Genomic DNA, 19,220 nt, shown 5'->3' on the forward strand with positions numbered 1-19,220 from the left:
CACTTCAAAATATGTAGTAACTATTAGTTGATATTTGGTCTCACAAAATACTGCATAAATATTAGGAAACAGTTTGAAAAAAATGAAGCCGCTCGCCTTTCATTTGTGAATAACAGTCCTTGGTAACCCTTACTTGCTTCCATACTCAACATGAAAGACATTGGTCAGCCGTTTTGGGGTTGCTTCCTACTAACTTCCTTGACTTCATTATCCCTTTGCACTTTACCTTATTCACTTTGGTTATACTGAACTTTCAATAAACCCAGTAACTATGTTTTAGCAGACCAATCACTTCCTCTATCAGTTTTTGTCTCCAAATGGAGTGAGGCCTGAGACTAGAGTATTGGCAATGCAAATGTAAAAGCTATTTAGGTATCCCAAATGAAAAAATGAGCAAATGTGACATATGAGGAGTATCAAAGATGCCAAATCATACACACAACGATCACAGCCAAGATCTTGAATGCATGGATGAGCTTTCTAAGACAAAGACTATACTAAGGACTATTTTTTTAAATAGTGGAACATTATTATGTGATCCCAAATCAGCTGTGAGTTCACAGATTAATAAGCCCAACATCATGCTTATATAGACCTCTGCAGTATGTGTCCAGCACAATGCTTGTATCTTCACAGTGCTATTTGATAATTCGCATGTATCTAATATCCTTCATATTAATATGATTCAGAACTTTCCAGTCACATATTTTAAAAACCAATCTAGGCCAGGCATAGTGGCTCACGTCTGTAGTCCCAGTACTTTGGAAGGCCGAGGCAGGTGGATTACCTGAGGTTGGGAGTTTGAGAACAACTCAAAATTCTGGCCTGGCCAACACAGGGAAACCTTATCTCTATGAAAAATACAAAAAATTAGCCAGGTGTGGTGGCGCACGCCAGTAATCTCATCTACTCGGAAGGCTGAGGCAGGAGAATGGCTTGAACCCAGGAGGTGGAGGTTACAGTGACCCAATATCGTGCCACTACACTCCAGCCTGGGCAACAGAGCCAGACTCCATCTCAAAACAAACAAACAAAAAAACAAAAAAAGAAAGAAAAACTAATCTATATATGTAATTTTTCCCTGCTCCTCAAATGAACTCCTCTATAGCAATGTATTCTTAACTTTTATTATTCCAACTTTCTAAGCACATTGAAAAGAGTTGTGAAATGCAGTAAGGTGAATACTTGAATCAAACTATGGTCATCAGCAAATTAAGACACAGGATTTCAACAGGTAAGTCATTATAATTTGTAAACAATACAAAAATAGTAGCAGAAACCAAATTTAATGCTAAACCCACATAATAACCCATCTCCACAGCACATCCTGCATTCTACTCCCAGGAGAAAGCAATGATGAGCAAATAAACTCACAGAAAAGTTTTTGAAGATACAAAGTATATGACAAGGTCAGAGAACACCCCAGCTTGATGTCCCACACCACTTACACTTAAAGTATTAGGCCATTTTAATAAATGCTCATAATGCGAACCTCAAAGGCACTATAAAATTCTTAAGCATTCTCTATGTCGAAGAAAAATTCATTAATACTTAATATAGTTTTAGTGCTGGATCCACTTCAAGATATTCTTTGACAGATATTAATTCACATATGGAAATGTATAACTCAATTTTTAAAAATCTGTTTAACTACAGCACTCCAATCTTCAATAGTTTTTGATGAATAAATGTTGAATGTAACAATTTAAGATATGATCTCCAGGAAATTCTTCTGGAAGCTGGTATCAAGGGAAGTATGGTATCACATAAAAGAAAAAAAAAAAAAAAAAAAACTATGGCAGTACTCAGTACTCAGGCAACATCCTCCAAAATAGAATTAGAGTAAATCTGCATATGTTAAATAACACTGGGTGCTGCAGAACTGACCTAACAAACAGGAATAGGTTGATTTCAGGTGTATGAAGGCTTGAAATTCATATTCATATGAGAGGCCACTAAAACTGTCTCATTTGAAGACGTTTTAGTTTTTAGAAGTACAATAACATTATGTTATCTCCTATATTCTGCCTTCATGGATTCCACCTTAACAGAAGATTCCAGGTTTAAACTGTCTAGTGTGAGAGGCTATACACTTACAGCTTTGCTGACCAGGTGGGAAATCTCCCCAAATTAGTTGTCCATTATCTACCACCAGTCGAACAGCTGGGGTCATAGAGCAAATACTGTTATCTAGTGCACATGGATCTTCTTTCAATCAACTATACGGACTACTAGCACTCCAGGTGCTAGCTGGCATCTTAATTGTGAGTTGTCAGCTATCCAACTTCTATCAAAAGTCCAGCCGAGATGATAGATAGTCCAAGGGGAGAGCCTCAGGCACATTTCTCAAGTACACCTTGGTAGCAGGTTAGATTACTAGAAAGCTGCATTCCAGTACCATTATTCCTGGGTCATTGCAGAAATATCATAACCTTGATTTTTCACTTTTTGGCTAAATGCAGGAAATGGACATTCATAGAAATCCTCTGTACTTTATGGAAAACTATCGAGGACTCATTCTACTGTTATTGTCCAATATCCCTCATTTAAAGAACCACAAAATAAAATGAGTTCAGAATCAGGAAGAACAACCCTCCTGAAAAACAAACAAACAACAACAAAAAGGAGATGCAGTGTCATCTATCAGGTAATACTTTTTATTGAGAGACTTTTATTGAGAGACAGAGCTGTTTACCTGATGAACACCCCCCTACCCCTCTCCACTCCATACAAAGAAACTTGGATCTACGTTATACTCAAATCATTACCTGACATTGTCCTAGGTTTTTGGAAAAGTTCCACCTTCTTTCCTCATTTAATTGGAGCTTGGCATTTTTACCCTTGTCTTATGGAAGTAGAATATCTGCTTCTTTTATTTTAAGCTGCAACTGCTTTCACAATATTCTCCAAATAATGAGAGAAGTATTAAAACTCTAGTATGTGCCCAAGACCTTTAGTTAAATTAGTTCATATAACTCGAAATAAATATATTTCAAATGACATATTTATAAGCATTTTCTTCCCAAGACTAATTTTGAATAAATAGAAAATGCATATAAGTGTGTTAAGAGGGAAGTTAGCCTTCTACTCAGAAATCCATACAATCAGTGTGCCTAGATTCTGCTGCTAGATTATATATACCTTTATATGACCAGTTATATGTTTCTAATTATTTTAGATGATTATTATATAAAATTGGCTTTCTAGTTTAAAACACATCATTTAAATAAGAAAATGTATTGCCTTGGTGGAGCTTACACAGTAATAAAATAAATCCAACACAAGAACCACTATTTATCCTAATGCCTGTAACATTTTCTCCTAATAAAATAATACTTCAAAAACTTAGGTCAGTATCTGCTGTGCCAGATAATTATTTAAAATAATATATGACACATAAATCTACTTTGCTTCTATTAAGAGGTAATATCATTGGATGTGCCGAAGTCAGAATTATGTTTTGAAGTTAATAGTGTATAATTAAAAATTCCAGGTCACTTAATATGTATGGTATCAACTTAGTCAAATGAGCTTGAATATACTTGATACGAATTTGAATTGTTGACCAAGACTTTTAAAAAAAGGCATATAAATTGACAACTGCAATGAGTTTACTATTTTCTATTCTATGTATAAATATACTAGTGCTATTCTAAAATGATTTATGGATTTGAAAGTTAAAGCAAAGAAATTCAAAATACCAATATTGAAAAACCTGCTTTAGTAATACCGCACATAATGCTGCTTTATGAGATGTGCTCACAATTTTAAGCCGTGTTCACATTTCCACATTGTAAAAAGTGTCCTTATTATTCCATCTTTCATAGTTAGTCCTCTGCAAAATGTTCTAAGAGTATTGATCTATACCTACCTTTATATTAACTTTCTAAGTACTGTTGGCTGCTTTGCCAAGTTTTTAATAAGTTTAATACAGGTTGTTTAAATACTTATTAAGACCTATAATTCAGAAAGTGCTTTCTAGTCCTAATTTGTATTGCTGTCAAGATCTGTTTTCATTATGATAATTATGTTAAAATGCACATTTGTTAATACACTAGAAAAATACGTTTAAATCTAAAAGGAAGATAGCATCAAATACAAACAAATATTCCAGAGGTAATGCAAATAACTGCACATGTATCAACTCGAAAATAAATTTTATGTTTTCACTGGCTTGGAAATATTGGCTGGGAAGCTATCATCATAGGATGTGAACACAAACACTATGCCATGAGTTTGGCAGATAAGTAGATCCCAACCAAACAGAAAAACAATTTCCTAGTGGGGTAAAATACCCCTAAAGCTGTGAGGCAATTTCAGTAACAACTCTAAAAAGAATTCTAGGCAATCACAATTCTGTGATACTATTCTTCAAAGCAGTATTTGCTGTTTTTGTCATGTGCTGAGAAAACTTAGTGACAATGATCTATTGCTACATATTTCTTTGGATCTTCATAAAATGTATTGCCAAATACCTATACATCTTGCAACGAATTGGCTTGGAATAAATAGGTCCAAACTCATTGGTCATTTCTCAGCAGGCACTGCTTCCTTTCATAAACTTTAGTAAAGAGATATGAACAAAAATATCTAAATAACAGAGTCCTCATCCTAAATCACACATAGACCATGGTATGTGCAAAGTCTAATGCAATTTGTGATGGCAGATTGGGATTTACTTTACAGTCAAAGCACATGGATTTTTAGAGTGTTAAATAGAGTTGTAAACATTCAATTTCATTAATACACCATGCAATTGTAACAAGGCTATTGCGTAAAGCATGCCATGCTGTCTGTGGATTGTGAATATGATTCAAACCAAGGTTTCATTCTTATGTGGAAGAAGTTAGCTTCATTCTTTTTCTGATTACAGCTAAAAATGCATGGCCACAAAATAGTGCCAGATTAATGCAAATTCATTCTCACTGCTGGAAAAGCAGAGGTTGTTATTGATGGTGGGTCAATAACCACATCAAATCACACATTAGTATATATAAATTACACAGCACCAGCCACTATGAGACAAATAAGAGGGTAAGAGGGTCCCTTCCCCAGAGGAGACTAAAATCTGAATGAGAAAAACAGACATGCATACATGAAATTATTATAGAATATAAACAGGTACTGGTCAATATATACAGTAAAAAATAAATGTTGAGGGAAATGTACAGTAACAGAGTGAATTGAGATAGGACCAGTTAATGATGGCTTATAAAAGGGATTTTTAAGTATTTGCTTTAGCAGAAAATAATATACCAAAATGACTTTCTTAGAGCCTTTATCACCTGAGTGATTAAATACCATGTGAATTTGAAATTCATGACTCCACTTAACATTCCAAAATGACTGCTTTGAGGATGTTTGGGAAAACTGTTAGTATGTATATGTATGTGTGTGTGTGTGTGTGTGTGTGTGTGTGTGCACTTATTTATATATATTTTTAGAATTTTACGAGGGGCTGAACAAAAAGAAACCAATTAAAACTGTGGTAGGGAGGAGAATTACCTATGAGAGGACAACGGCGTGGGTTCTAATGAACACCCAGGTTTCAAAAACAGTTATGCAACAGAGTTTTAGGAACTGCTTTCATCCGTATTTAAAGGAAATTATAAATATCTATCTGGGGGTGGTTAAATACATTTATAAATACAAAAAATAATGGAACATTAGGAAATCCTCTAGCCTTATAGAGGAACATTCTTCTCACTCTTCAAAACAATACCTAAACACTAATCTAGTTCCAATAGCAAAGGTAAGAGGATTAAAACTAAGCAAAAGAGAATATAGAACATAGAGGCTTAGAGCTGCAAGGTTCCAATCCCATTTACATATGAAGAAACTGAGGACCAAAGAGGTCCACTGACTGGACCAAGGTCACCACAGAGGAGTGATCAAGAACTAGAATGATTTATCATATTGTCACAGGATCCTGGGGTGTCACTTCGCCAACTAGAAACCTCTGCAGTCAGTGGCACCTTCTGCCTGAGTAACGTACATGTTCTCCCTGCTTCCATCCAGGGCTATCCTTTAAAAATATAGGTCATCTCATGCCATTCCATTCCTCAAAGTTCTCTAACAGTGTCCCAGCTCACTCAAAGTAAAAGCTGAAGTCTTCTGAATGGTCAATAAGGCTCTACATTGTCTGCTTCCAGCATGCTAGCCTCCTTGACATTCCTAGAACATGCCAAGCATGCTCCCATCTTTGGTATTTGCTGTTGCTGTTTTCTGTTTCTAACAACGTTCCTCCTCCGGTGAACATAGCTCACTGCCACACTTCCTTTAGACCTCTGTGCAAATGTCATTAAAGTCAGGGAGGCTTTCACTGATCATCTAATATAAAATAGCAACATCTCTTCCTCAGTTCATATCACAACCTGACATTTGATATACACCTTTAAAAAAACTGTCTGAATTCCTGTACTAGAATGTAAGCTACATATGTATAAGCCCCATATGGACAAGGGGAATTTAGTTTTGTTATTCCTTTGTAGGATTATCCATGTGATATATAAAAACAAACCACATAAAATATTAAGTGCTATTTATTGAACTCCTCCAATTTAAGATATTACCAAAGGAAATTAACTTTTTTTTTTTTTTTTGAGACGGAGTCTTGTACTGTTGCCCAGGCTGGAGTGGCACAATCTCGGCTCACTGCAAACTCTGCCTCTTGGGTTCAGGCCATTCTCCTGCCTCAGCCTCCCGAGTAGCTGGGACTACAGGCACGAGCCACCACACCCAGCTAATTTTTTGTACTTTAGTAGAGATGGGGTTTCACCGTGTTAGCCAGGATGGTCTCCATCTCCTGACCTCGTGATCCGCCTGCCTCAGCCTCCCAAAGTGCTGGGATTACAGGCGTGAGTCACCACGCCCAGGAGGAAATTAACTCTTAATGTTAAAAAATTGTTTTTGTAATTTATCACATGATGGCAAATTGGAATAAATATCATAGAGATGGTGTTAGAATTACTAGAAGTATCATCCACAATGGATAGGGCAAAGAAGTCCCAATTTACACACAGCTATGTGATCAGAAAAAAAAATAAGCTTCTCAATACACTGATATATATTCTTAAGATATTATATTGCAAAAACTACAAGCATAGATTTAGAGAAAATGTAGAATTTCAGATGATCTTTTAAATCAATGAAAATATAGTCCCAAATGGTATTATAGTATCATAAAAAAATCACCCAAGTTATTCAACTAAGTTCTCTACGACAGCAAAAAATAACGTTTTGTCTCTTAAGCTGATAGGTGAGTACAAAGGTGTTTTTATATTATCTTCTATACATTTGCTGAAAGTTTTCACAGTTTTTTTCATTTAAATGAGACAAATTTTAAGGAAAGAAAGTCAAAATATTTAGTATGTGACGACAGTGAAAGAATACTAACAACAGGGAAAGAATACTATTTTAATAGACTTTCCTTATTGTGATGCTGTACAAACTAGTTGTTAAGGGCCTAGGCTCTAGAGATACAAAGCCTGGGCTTAAATCTTAACACTGACACTTGCTGGTCACGCAACTTTAATATGGAGCAAATTACTTAACCTCTCTGAGCCTAAAGTTTGCCTACAAAATAGGAACAATACTAATAATGTTATCCTGATTGTATATGTATATTTAAAGGTCTTAGAACATTGCACAGGGGTAGTAAATGCCATATATATACATATACATATACACACACACATATATACACACACATATATATATAAAACACATATCACACACACATAATTTTTCATTATTTTTTAATGTATTAAAAATGCCTATACATCATCCAATAAGACATTTGGAAATGGGGTCTCAATTTCAAGAGAGAGGTCTGGCCAGGTGAGTGGCTCACACCTGTAATCCCAGCACTCTGGGAGGCCGAGGCAGGCGGATCATGAGGTCAGGAGTTTGAGACCAGCCTGGCCAACATGGCAAACCCCGTCCTACTAAAAATACAAAAATTAGCCAGGCATGGTGGCAGGCGCCTGTAGTCCCAGCTACTCTGGAGGCTGAGGGAGGAGAATCGCTTGAACCTGGGAGGCAGAGTTTGTAGTGAGCTGAGATTGTGCCATTGCACTCCAGCCTGGGCAACAAGAGCAAAACTCCATCTCAAAAAAAAAAAAAAAAAAAGAGGTCTGAGCTGAAAATGTAAATCTAGGCATCACCGGAATCATACATACACATACACACACATACAAACACATATACACACAGATACACACAACTCCCACTCTTAGAACAGTACTTGGGAGATAATAAATATTAAATAAATGTTAAAATGTTAACTATTACTATCTTTAATAAGCATTTCAGAAATCAATTAAATTTAAACTCATCAAAATTAAAGTTAACACTTAAATGCATATAGTAGGAACTCACTAAAGGTTTCATGAACAAATATAATTCTTGCTAGTTACCTTTTTTAAACTGCTGTTATCAAAAGTAAACAGAAATTGAAAAAATATAAGAATTTATGCTTTTCAGCCTCTACTCCAAATGTTACTAAATTTAGTAGGTAAAAGTAACAAAATGATCACTAATAATTATGACCATAGTAAGATTATTATATTGGCCTTGAAAACACTTTCAAACATATTTATTCATAGTTAATTCAGAATCAACCTCAATATAAATACATATATTTCATGAGCCTGTGAGCCATAGGAAAAAACCTCGGGTGGATTATAATCATCAATTACGTTTTTCAGGTTCCTCAGGCTTAAATGTCCCTGCCCAAAACAGTCAATAGTATGTCCCCAGGATTTGTATCTTATCCTCAAAAGGTGTGGCTAACAATCAGGGCAGGACCTTGGAGAAAGGGGATATTAGCCAAGTCATTCCCAATCTAAACAAAATTGAGAAAGTATGCATGCCAGGTGGGTGCTGAAAATGAACTTTAAAAATCTGTACCCTTTAACATGGACTAAATACGCTTGTATAAAACAATCCAGTGATTATTTTCTGCCTAAAATGTTTTTATTTCCACTGACATTATATCTAGACCTACTTACTACTTTTCCACTGCTATATCTTACCTGCAGCAGAATCCACTAAAGCACATGATTCCATTCAGAAGAATAAGGGTTGGGAGGAGCAATTTTAAAAGTCTAAAACAACCCCAAGGAACACAGATAGAGGACATTGCCCCTCAGAGGATGGAGGAGAGGCTGGTCTTCTGCCTTAAATTCAGGTGTACATATCTCAATGTATCAATTTGCAGGGACAAAAGCAGTTTGGCCTCCCAAACAAAACAAAAAAAAAGAGGTTTTTTTCCCCCTCCTTCTGGAGGCATGCTCCTAGAGTAGGAAAAAAAAGTGGCTACCCATCCACTGGCCAGCTGAATCAGCTCAAGCAATTATGGGAGCAACCTATAATTACACTCATAAATATCAGATTTTAATGTCATGGTTTCTGAATTTGGGTAAGTGATATCACAAAAGAATACTGTATCTGCTAGACTATTTCTTTCAGCTCCACAATTCTAAGTATTATATATGCCCCTTGTTGCCTCTCCCCCAATATGATTTTCCCTAGGACAGGTAACCTTTTTCAACAAAAAGTGGTTCCGAATATTTTAGGTTTATGAAGACCAGAATTTTCAAAATGTCTGATAATTTAAGTAACAGGTTTATAGTATGTTATTCATTTGTGTTTTTCAAGAGTGCCATTTATGATTTCTTTACTTTCAAGGGGAAGAAAAATATGCATCACAAAGCTTAAGCGAGAATTGGTGGTAAGTTTTTCTAATGGCCACTGACAGAGGCCATTTTCTGAAAGTTTTCCTGAAAGTACGGATTGCTGGCAATGCTCCATTTAAGAGGTTTTTTTTTTTTTTTCAGTTTTCATGATTCAATTAGACAAATAATGTTCTTCTCTTCTATCTGAATATATATTATATATGAATATACATATATTATATAAAATATAATACATATTCATTCAAAAGTATATATTTTTTCTTTCCTCTAATGTAAAATATTTAACACCTTGAAAGATACCATCTTTAGTGTATAGGTAACTGAGGGCTTTCTTTAATGGTCAATTATTTAAAAGTCTCACATTATTTATATAATCTACACTAAAATGTATTGTTAGAACTAGGCTATAGTTCTTGGTATTATATATAGAAAAGAAAAAATTCTGGATAATTAAAACTATTAATCCTTATGGATATAAAACAAAAATGCTTTTTCAAATGTACTTAGAAAAAAAATCACACAGGAAAGTTAAGATTTTATACAACTATTTTAATAAAACATTTGAATAAATTTGTGTTAAACTCAGTAAGTTTCATATTCCCATGACTTGCTTCCCTAACCTCCTAAAAATTACCTTGTTATACATAAAACAGAGCATTTAGTAAAATAAATAATACACCAGCACATCAAACTTACAGAAACTCTGGCATCCATTTACCATGCAAGTACAATAAGTTGTAATTTCATCCAAATACCACGTCAGGTATGAAATAATCATTAAACTTCACCACATTAAAAAAAAATTCAAAGATAACCTGGCAAAAATGATTTATTTAAACACAGTATAATCTTATTTTAAGAAAACATAAATTCATAGTAATGAGAGCAAATCACACATAAATGTTTGAACTGAGCATTAGAATTCACAAATTAATATCTTCAGCTAATTTGAATTAATGAAGTACTAAATACTATATTGAACAAGAGAGAATATCATTATACGCTAAATCCAAACATGGAAAATAACTCTAACATAAAAACAAGCAAGACTTTTTGTTGTTGTCGTTTCTTGTTTTTTTTTTGGGAAAAGAAGCTCCAACACAATTAAATAATACATTTCTACATTTTCTGTAGTTTTTCTTCCCCCCAAATCATCATGTTTCCATTAGCTTGCTAGTAAATCCTACAGAGTTGTCAATTTATCCATCACCATCTCTCTCTGAGCTTCAAATATAGAAAATCTGAAGAGTTCAAAGCAGTTAGAAAAGCAGCGCGTTGACAAAGAATGCCACTTGAGATTTTTTTTTTTTTTTTTTAGTCCTACTTCCTAAAAAGTCAACAGGTCAAAATTACTCTCAGCTGGATGCAAGGATCTTTGGAAAAGGAAAGGATGTTTTCCCTGCCTCAATCAGCAGACTTAAAATGCTCCTGATCCACAGTGGGATAGATGTGGCCCTCGACCGTCAGACACTCAATCGCTTCCTTGATGGCCTTGAGGCTAAGGTCGCAGAGCTGAGCCTGGAGCTCATAGATGCTCTTCCCTTCCTGTTGAGGACACTCATGAATCAAACGCAGCACTTCGTCCCGGATGAAACTGCGGTGACTCTCATCGTTATCCCCAGCATCATCCACTTCTGATGGAAACACATGCACACTTTCTACAGTGGTATCACGACGGGCTTTATCCAGCATCATGTGTGCATTGACCGTTTCCAGAATATGCACAGTGAACTCGTTCATGTCCTCTAGGACATGAATTTTCAATACCTCAAGGGTCTTTGTTCCCGTGGGACATTTGAGGATACCAAACACTTTGACATATGCTCCGACTGACAGTGGAGTCAGTTGCTTGACTTTTTCTCTACCAAACCACTGTCGGGCCTCGATTGGTTTCGCGGTCATATCATCAATTTTGTAACAAATGTGATTTGAAGCCTTCTCTGCCCCTCTGATTACCCCCACGATGGAGACCTGGGAAACTATAATTCCCCTAACCTTGAACACAGTGTCAAACACAGTAGAGCTGAGAAGCTGGTTCACATTACACGGTACAACGTCCTGAATTCGGACCTTAGGTCTTTGGGTCTTAATAGCAGGAGCTGCTTCTCTCTCACACAGTTGGTCACTGCCTCCACTCCCTCCATCAGCAGCAGAAATGCTGCCATAGCTCCCAAACCCACTGTTACTCATCTTCAAGACAGTTCAGGCCGAGGAGAAGGTGGGCTTTGACTCGTCTGGGGCTCCACGGACAGCTTTGAGTTCTCCACAGAAGGCTTTGAGCTCTCCACAGAAGGCTTCAAGCTGTCTGAAAGGCTACGATTGAATGCTGGGAGCCTGAGGACGTGACAAGCTTCACGCTACCCATGGACCAATCAGCTACCAGAATGTGTCTGCTTCCAGCCAGTCAGGGTCGGCCACCTTCTCACCTGACGGCATAATCCTTCCCTGTGTGTCAGTGGTTGCTACATTCTAAAAGCCCCACACGAGGGGAGCCCTGTTGCTTAGCTGGTCAAAGCGCCTGTCTAGTAAAAGTCCCACGTGTAATTTCAAGCAAGCCTTTCCCAACATCTCTATAAAAATGCATTTTTACTAGTCCCCCTCTTCATTTCTTAAAGCTACAACTTCTACAATTACTTTTAAAAGACTCATTTATTCATTCATTCAAACAACAATGCAACAGAAATTTTAGGAGCATGAAGCGCTTGCCAAAACAGTAGAGTGCTGTACGTTATGTGCAGGGGGAAAAATGCACCACCGTGCTTACTGTTCTCAAGAATTCACGTCCCCCGTTCATTCAAACCGTTAAAACCAGGAGTATTGGGCCGGGTGCAGTGGCTCACGCCTGTAATCCCAGAACTTTGGGAGGCCGAGGCAGATGGAGTACTTGAGGTCAGGAGTTCAAGACCAGCCTGTCAACGTGGTGAAACCCCGTCTCTACTAAAAATACAAAAATTAGGCAGGCGAGGTGGTGCACACTTGTAATCTCAGCTACTGGAGAAGCTGAGGCAGGAGAATCACTTGAACCCAGGAGGCAGAGGTTGCAGTGAACCGAGACAGCACCACTGCACTCCAGCCTGGGTGACAAGAGCAAGACTCCATCTCAAAAAAAAAAAAAAAAAAACCTAGGAGTATTTTTTAAGAAATAGCAAGAAAATCGTCTTTCAGTGATTATCATACTCTAAGATAAGTCACCTCTTAACACTGGCTTTTTAAAATTTTTTGTTGTTTTAAAATTGTAATTTTCCAGGTATTTTTGCCAAGTGCACTATAAATAATTAATATATTTCAATTTACACATAAATCCAAACTGAATGACTGAGCTCTAAATTATTTTCAAGGCTCTGTGGAAAGGACAGAAAAGTACAAGATTTAGGCCTATTACATATTAGGAAAAACATGGATAAAATCACAGTAAGTTTTTTATATACTCTTACGGAGTAAATTCTGAACTTCTAGCAGTTATACAAATAGATCCCAGTTTTTTTTGTTGTTGTTGTTTTTTTTGTTTTTTTGTTTTTGTTTTTTTTTTTTTTTGAGACAGGGTCTGGCTCTGTCTCCCAGGTTGGAGTGCAGTGGCGGGATCTGGGCTCACTGCAACCTCCACCTCCCGGGCTCAGGTGATCCTTCCACCTCAGCCTCCTGAATACCTGGGACCACAGGCACACACCACCACATCTAGCTGACTTTTTTGTATTTTTAATAGAGACGGGGTTTCACCATGTTGGCCAGGCTGGTCTCAAACTCCTGGACTCAAGCAATACACTTGCCTCAGCCTCCTGAAGTGCAGGGATTACAGGTGTGAGCCACCATGCCCGGCCAAGAATGTTTTGATATTTTACTGAAATTTTGTTTTTCTTTATAAAATATTTTATTTTGGGTGTTATTGATAATAAAGGAACCACAGTTACTGGAATCCACCATTGGCAAGTAACCTCCTAACAATCCTTTGTAGTTAGTTAATAGCTTAAATTAGTAGAGTTTTGAGGAGTTTATTAATGCTCTCATTTCTTTTACTGGTTAAAATAATTCACTTTTTGCTATCTCAAAATTACAGAAATATGTGGAGTATATCTAAAACTTATAGAAGAACATGAAGTTATATATACCTTTCAAGTTTTAAAAGAATAAAATTGACCAGGCACGGTGGCTCACGCCTGTAATCCCAGCACTTTGGGAGACCGAGGCAAGTGGATCACGAGATCAGGAGTTCGAGACCAGTCTGGCCACTATGGTGAAACCCCTTCCCTACTAAACATACAAAAATCAGCCGGGCATGGTGGTGCACGCCTATAGTCCCAGCTACTCAGGAGACTGAGGTAGAAGAATTGCTTGAACCTGGGAGGCGAAGGTTGCAGTGAGCCGAGATCGTGCCACTGCACTCCAGCCTGAGCGACAGAGCGAGACTCCGTCTCGCGCGCACACACACACACACACACAAGAATAAAATCATGGAGCAAATATGCTTAATTTGCTTAATAAATAAATATATAATAATTATCTGAGCCCACAAATAGATTTCCATGTAAATGTGGACATTTAACTTCTGGCTCTATGTTAATATTTGTATTCCTAAAATTGTACATTACTGGAGATCCAACTAAATATATTTTTAAAAGTTTACAACTTCACAATCAGATGCTGCTGCTTTATTCACATCAGACTTCTAGTCAGAAAATCCTAAGGTTTAAATAACAAAACTTATTATATTCCCAAACAATTACATACACTACAAATTGTATGAATCATACCAAAATGATAATAATGACTTACCTGACTGGATTGCTGGTTAAAGAAACCCTGAGGGATTCTAGACAATTAAGAAGTTTCTCATCTGATATACCCGATCGTAATTCATGAACATATTCTTGTGAAGACAGGGTGCATTCATGTTTGCTGTTTTTCAGCCCACCCTAAAAAATAAACAAAGATACCATTTTAGACAATGTTTTAAAAAAATTTTTTTAAGTAAAATAATGCACAGAATATTTATTTTGTTATATAAAAATGTGTGCAGAGTGCTACATGCTTAAAAATTCTTGATCACAGAATTGATGTGTTAAAATTGTGTTGTATATATCTCAACATTTTCCTCGACCTCATTTAAAAAAAAATTACAGTGCTGGTGCTCATGACCTGAATAGAATATGAACTTGAATTACACAAAGTGTCATTGACAGGGGTGCTTAAATTTACAATTCAGGCATTAGAATTAACATTAGCTAGTCCTCCTTAACCCAGAGGATAAGCATTCAAAAATCATCTTATTAATTTTCTTAGTTAAGATATTTATATTCGATTCCACAAAATCCGGCAAATAAAATTTAATATATACCATTATACATAACCCACATCTATTGAAAGATATCAGAGTTATCAGCCTTTCTAAAAAAATAAGTGAAAATAGTTATTAAAATGTAAAACAATATAGTCTCCAATTAGCATGTTAATTAATCAAATCAGTTGAAAGCATTCACCAGTTCCCAATTATTCCTTTCTGTTACTCTCAGGTTGTAGATTAATCTTAAAAAGTCATTAAATACATTTATCTGATAGTAACTAGTTTTTAACTTAATTTTCAATATACACGGAGTTATTTCTAGAACTCATCTCATCACTGCTCCTTAACTTCATCATCTTGCTATAACTATATAAGTAGTTCAGGGAAAAGGCTGGGAGGAAAACATTATCAACACATTCACTATACTAATACCTCATAGTTTCACATTCTAGATGTACCTAATCATAATTGCCCCTTTCCTACACTGTAAATGTATATCCCTGAATTAAGACTCCAAGCTTGAGTCCCATTTTACAGGTTCATACAAATTACACTCAGTTTCTGCTAAACATCTAAGGATACTTACCATAAAATAACATCATTAGGATATGATATATCATCATAAGAAATACAATATTATAAGGAGATTATAAGGAAAGGAATTTTTCCCCATTGGGTAGAGGTATTATCATTAGAGGATACGACATTTAAAATTAAAAAAACAACGTTAATAATGAGAAATGAGTTCCCTATGGTTTCACACTATTTGGGTTTTGATTGAGAATGCCTCCTCAATGTAGAAAGTGTTAATCATTCTTAATTTCTGAATTTTAAAAATCCCATTAAATGCTAAATTTTTTAAGTCTGATAAAGGCTTATAACATATAGGGGAACTCTATTCCCTTAGAGCTGTGGCACTATTATCATTATTATAGCACTTAAAATATTGTGGTAGAGGTCATTATTTGTGTCTGTCTCACTTCTACATTGGGAACTCCATCTATGCCACATAACTAACACAGGTCATGAATTTAGTGAGCCTCAATAAAAGTGTGTTATTATTGAACTTCTCCATAATAACTGCAGAACAAGGAATAAGATTTCATACTTTTAGCTCCTATATTTTGTATAATGGCCACTGACTTGGTATTTCTTGCTTCGTTATGAGATACAGTAGATGTTAAAAATATATTGGATGGGCCAGGGATGGTGGCTCACACCTGGAATCTCAGCAACTTGGGAGGCTAAGACACGAGAATAGCTTGAACCCAGGAGGCGGAGGTTGCAGTGAGCTGAGATCCCGCCACAGCACTCCAGCCTGAGCCACGAAGCAAGACTGTCTGCTCCACAAATAAAAAAGTATACTGGATGAATCATCATCACCTAAATGGCACAGTAAGTAAAACCATCACTGAGAGATCATGTCCATATTCCTGTAACTTCCTTATGCATCTGTTATTCCACAAGGAATAACAGCAAGTAAATATTTAAAGCATAATTTTGCAAATTAAAATTATAGTTTTATTTTTGCTCGGCCAACTCACTTTCTACAGCAATACAAAGTTCATCAGTAACAAGGGATCTATTTACTACATATGCCAGTCTGAAAACTACTAGTAAAAGGAATTAAAGTTTTCAAGTCTGTAGTCACACACCACTTTCATATAATCCTCAAAGTTATTTTTAAATTAATATATAAAAAGGCACCACTAATCTTCCCCTAGGGGATTGTATATGGAATTTAACCCTGTTGAGTGACCTTTGTATTTTGCAGTTTTCTCTGCCTTGAAAACCCTTACCCCAACCTCTCTATTGCTGGCTCCCATCATTTTAATCTCAGCCCCATAGTCTTCTCCCCACCCCACATTCTAATTATCATCGCAACACCATTTTAAATATCATTTACGATATTACCTCTATGAAAATTTATTTTTGTAATTCAGTTGTTTACTGTCTTCCGCACTAAAACACAAGCTCTTATAAGACAGGATTCTTGCCTGCCTTGTTCACCACTGTATCCTCAGATCTTAAGACAGTGTTTAAGTAAGCACTCAATACATATTTCCTGGATGGATGGATGGATGGATGGATGGATGGATGGATGGAGAATAAACAAAAGGGTGGATGAGTGATGAGTTTCAACTTGTTGAAGATTCTAAGCTTAGTTTTGCTTCAGAATATTATAGTTCTGAGACTTTCAGTTATAATATATTCAAAGATGCTGAATATAGAACAGGTAAACTGAGACACTGTATTGCATGCTGAGGACAGCTCAGAGGTATTTCATATTGGGCATCTCATGGACACAGAACAATCTACTCAGAAAATGTTGGTTCCCTTTTTCTAATTGATTCCCTACAGGATTAGTCTAATTGGAACATATGGTCATGGCCGAGGTACTCCTTATAGACAAGTGAGCCAGCCCATCACTTTGTGGCTCACTCCCACCGAAGTCTTAGAAACAAGCTTAAATTATATAATTTAGGATCCTCTCTGGTTATAAAGAATGGAAGCAAACAATCTACTGGAGCATGACAGAGAATATACAACTTTATAGAACAGACGCCTTTTACCAAGCTTAGAAAGACTTTGAGATTTTAACGTAAGTTCATATTTGAAAGTTATAAAAATATGATAGCAAGCTAAGGCTGGACTGGCCCTTAAAGATCAGTTCTTCTGATACCCTCATTACAAAAATGAGGAATCCAAGTAATTGCCTAAGTTCACATAATTAGTAAGAGTATGAGACTAAAACAAATATTCTGGTCCTTGGATAGCTCCTTTCTCTACTATATACTACTTTTTCTCAATTTTGAATAAAATGTTAAAGCAACAAATATTTAATTCTGAAATCTCTATTACAAAATGTCAAGGTGTCAAAGTACCTTCAGCATAATCAATATGGTGCAAGATAATATTTTAAAAATCACCTAAAAACAAAATAGTGCAATACATTAGTTCTCATAATACTTAATAGGGCTGTAATACAAGAATGGCTTATTAACATCCTGTTCTGATACTCAACAAAGGAAACAACTAGATAATGGATGGGTAATAATGGAAATTTTAATTAGCTGCTCTGTATGAGATTAATGAAAATTACCACTGTGCCCATTTGATCTTTAAAAAATAATGCAGACAAAGTTAGCAATTAGTGTACATCATGCTATTCCAAACCTAGGTGAACAAAGAGCTTTCCTAATTTGAAGCCATTCCTTAATTTGAAAATCATTAGGATGGAGATACTAGTCAATGTGACTGTGCTTGTATTATTTTAAGACAGTAAACAAATAATCAAAAGGTAGTTTGAGTCAGTTTAATAGTCACAGATTCCCCTTGCTCTGATATGAAATGGTAAAATCAACAGCAGAGAAGCAATATTCTAAGAAAGAACACTTTTAGTTTGCAGTGGAGATAACCACTTCTGAGTTTAGATGGACTTAGTCTGAGTATGGTCTGTCATTTTTAAATGTAAAAACAGATTTACTTACAATTTGAGAAAAGGCTTTATGGTTCTCAGCTGTAAAGGTATCTTGCTGCAGACACTAGACAGAACTATTGATTGTACACAAGTCTTTTCAGCTACAGCATGCACACAGATAGCAATTACTATCAGGGATGTCATTTTCAAATAGGATGGACAATATTTTCATGAAAACAGTAATTTTGTTAGTGTTATTGACCACGATTTATAAATCCTAATGAAGTCCATTTCTTTGGCTATTTTAATCAAATGAGTTTCTTATCTATCATTGTGTTCTCTGAAAATATAATGCTATAGATTAACATATTTGAGATTATATCTACAGAGGTTCACACTGTTGTTCTTGGAGGCTCCTGCAGCTTTCAAACATAAGAAATCAAAATGCCATTTTCATTATCATCAGTTCCTTGAGTTCAAGGAGGAAAGGGAGACACAAAATACATGCCATATCCAAGTGAATCTATTTATTTATTCTGATAGCTGTATATTTGGTGGAATAGAGAATGCTATATATTGCAGAACCTTTAGATGGCTTCTCTCCATTTTTGTAAGAAAGCCATCTCTTACTGGCAGAGTAATAGAGTTATGTAATTTATGTATCAAAAATATAAAAATATATTAAAATCAATTTATATAATAAAACTTAAAATAATTTAAAATGCAATTTGCACTGAAAATATTTTTTAATGGCACAAAAAAATGTAGGGTAAAAGATACTACATATTACCAATTGAAGTCTACAAGAAAAAAAACTACACAG

The 19,220-nt window shown here is 35.7% G+C and overlaps 2 protein-coding genes across 2 annotated transcripts in view; both read right to left on the reverse strand.

Annotated features, from left to right (window-relative positions):
• DIAPH2 (diaphanous related formin 2) overlaps positions 1-19,220 on the reverse strand; it is a 904,603-nt gene that overhangs the window by 698,847 nt on the left and 186,536 nt on the right. The window contains exon 6 of the mRNA XM_073013533.1: positions 14,469-14,608. Within this exon, the coding sequence (XP_072869634.1) occupies positions 14,469-14,608 (140 nt within the window). The remainder of the gene's footprint in view (positions 1-14,468; positions 14,609-19,220) is intronic.
• RPA4 (replication protein A4) lies at positions 10,767-12,784 on the reverse strand. The gene has a single exon (XM_007992223.3). The coding sequence runs from the start codon at positions 11,886-11,888 to the stop codon at positions 11,103-11,105; it is 786 nt and encodes a 261-aa protein (XP_007990414.1). The 5' UTR covers positions 11,889-12,784; the 3' UTR covers positions 10,767-11,102.

This window comes from Chlorocebus sabaeus, chromosome X (assembly GCF_047675955.1).
Source record: "Chlorocebus sabaeus isolate Y175 chromosome X, mChlSab1.0.hap1, whole genome shotgun sequence".
Taxonomy (NCBI): domain Eukaryota; kingdom Metazoa; phylum Chordata; class Mammalia; order Primates; family Cercopithecidae; genus Chlorocebus; species Chlorocebus sabaeus.

What these genes read in the sequence shown, in the direction of transcription:
- RPA4 (XM_007992223.3), bottom strand. Translation starts at nt 11,888, where the DNA reads ATGAGTAACAGTGGGTTTGGGAGCTATGGCAGCATTTCTGCTGCTGAT.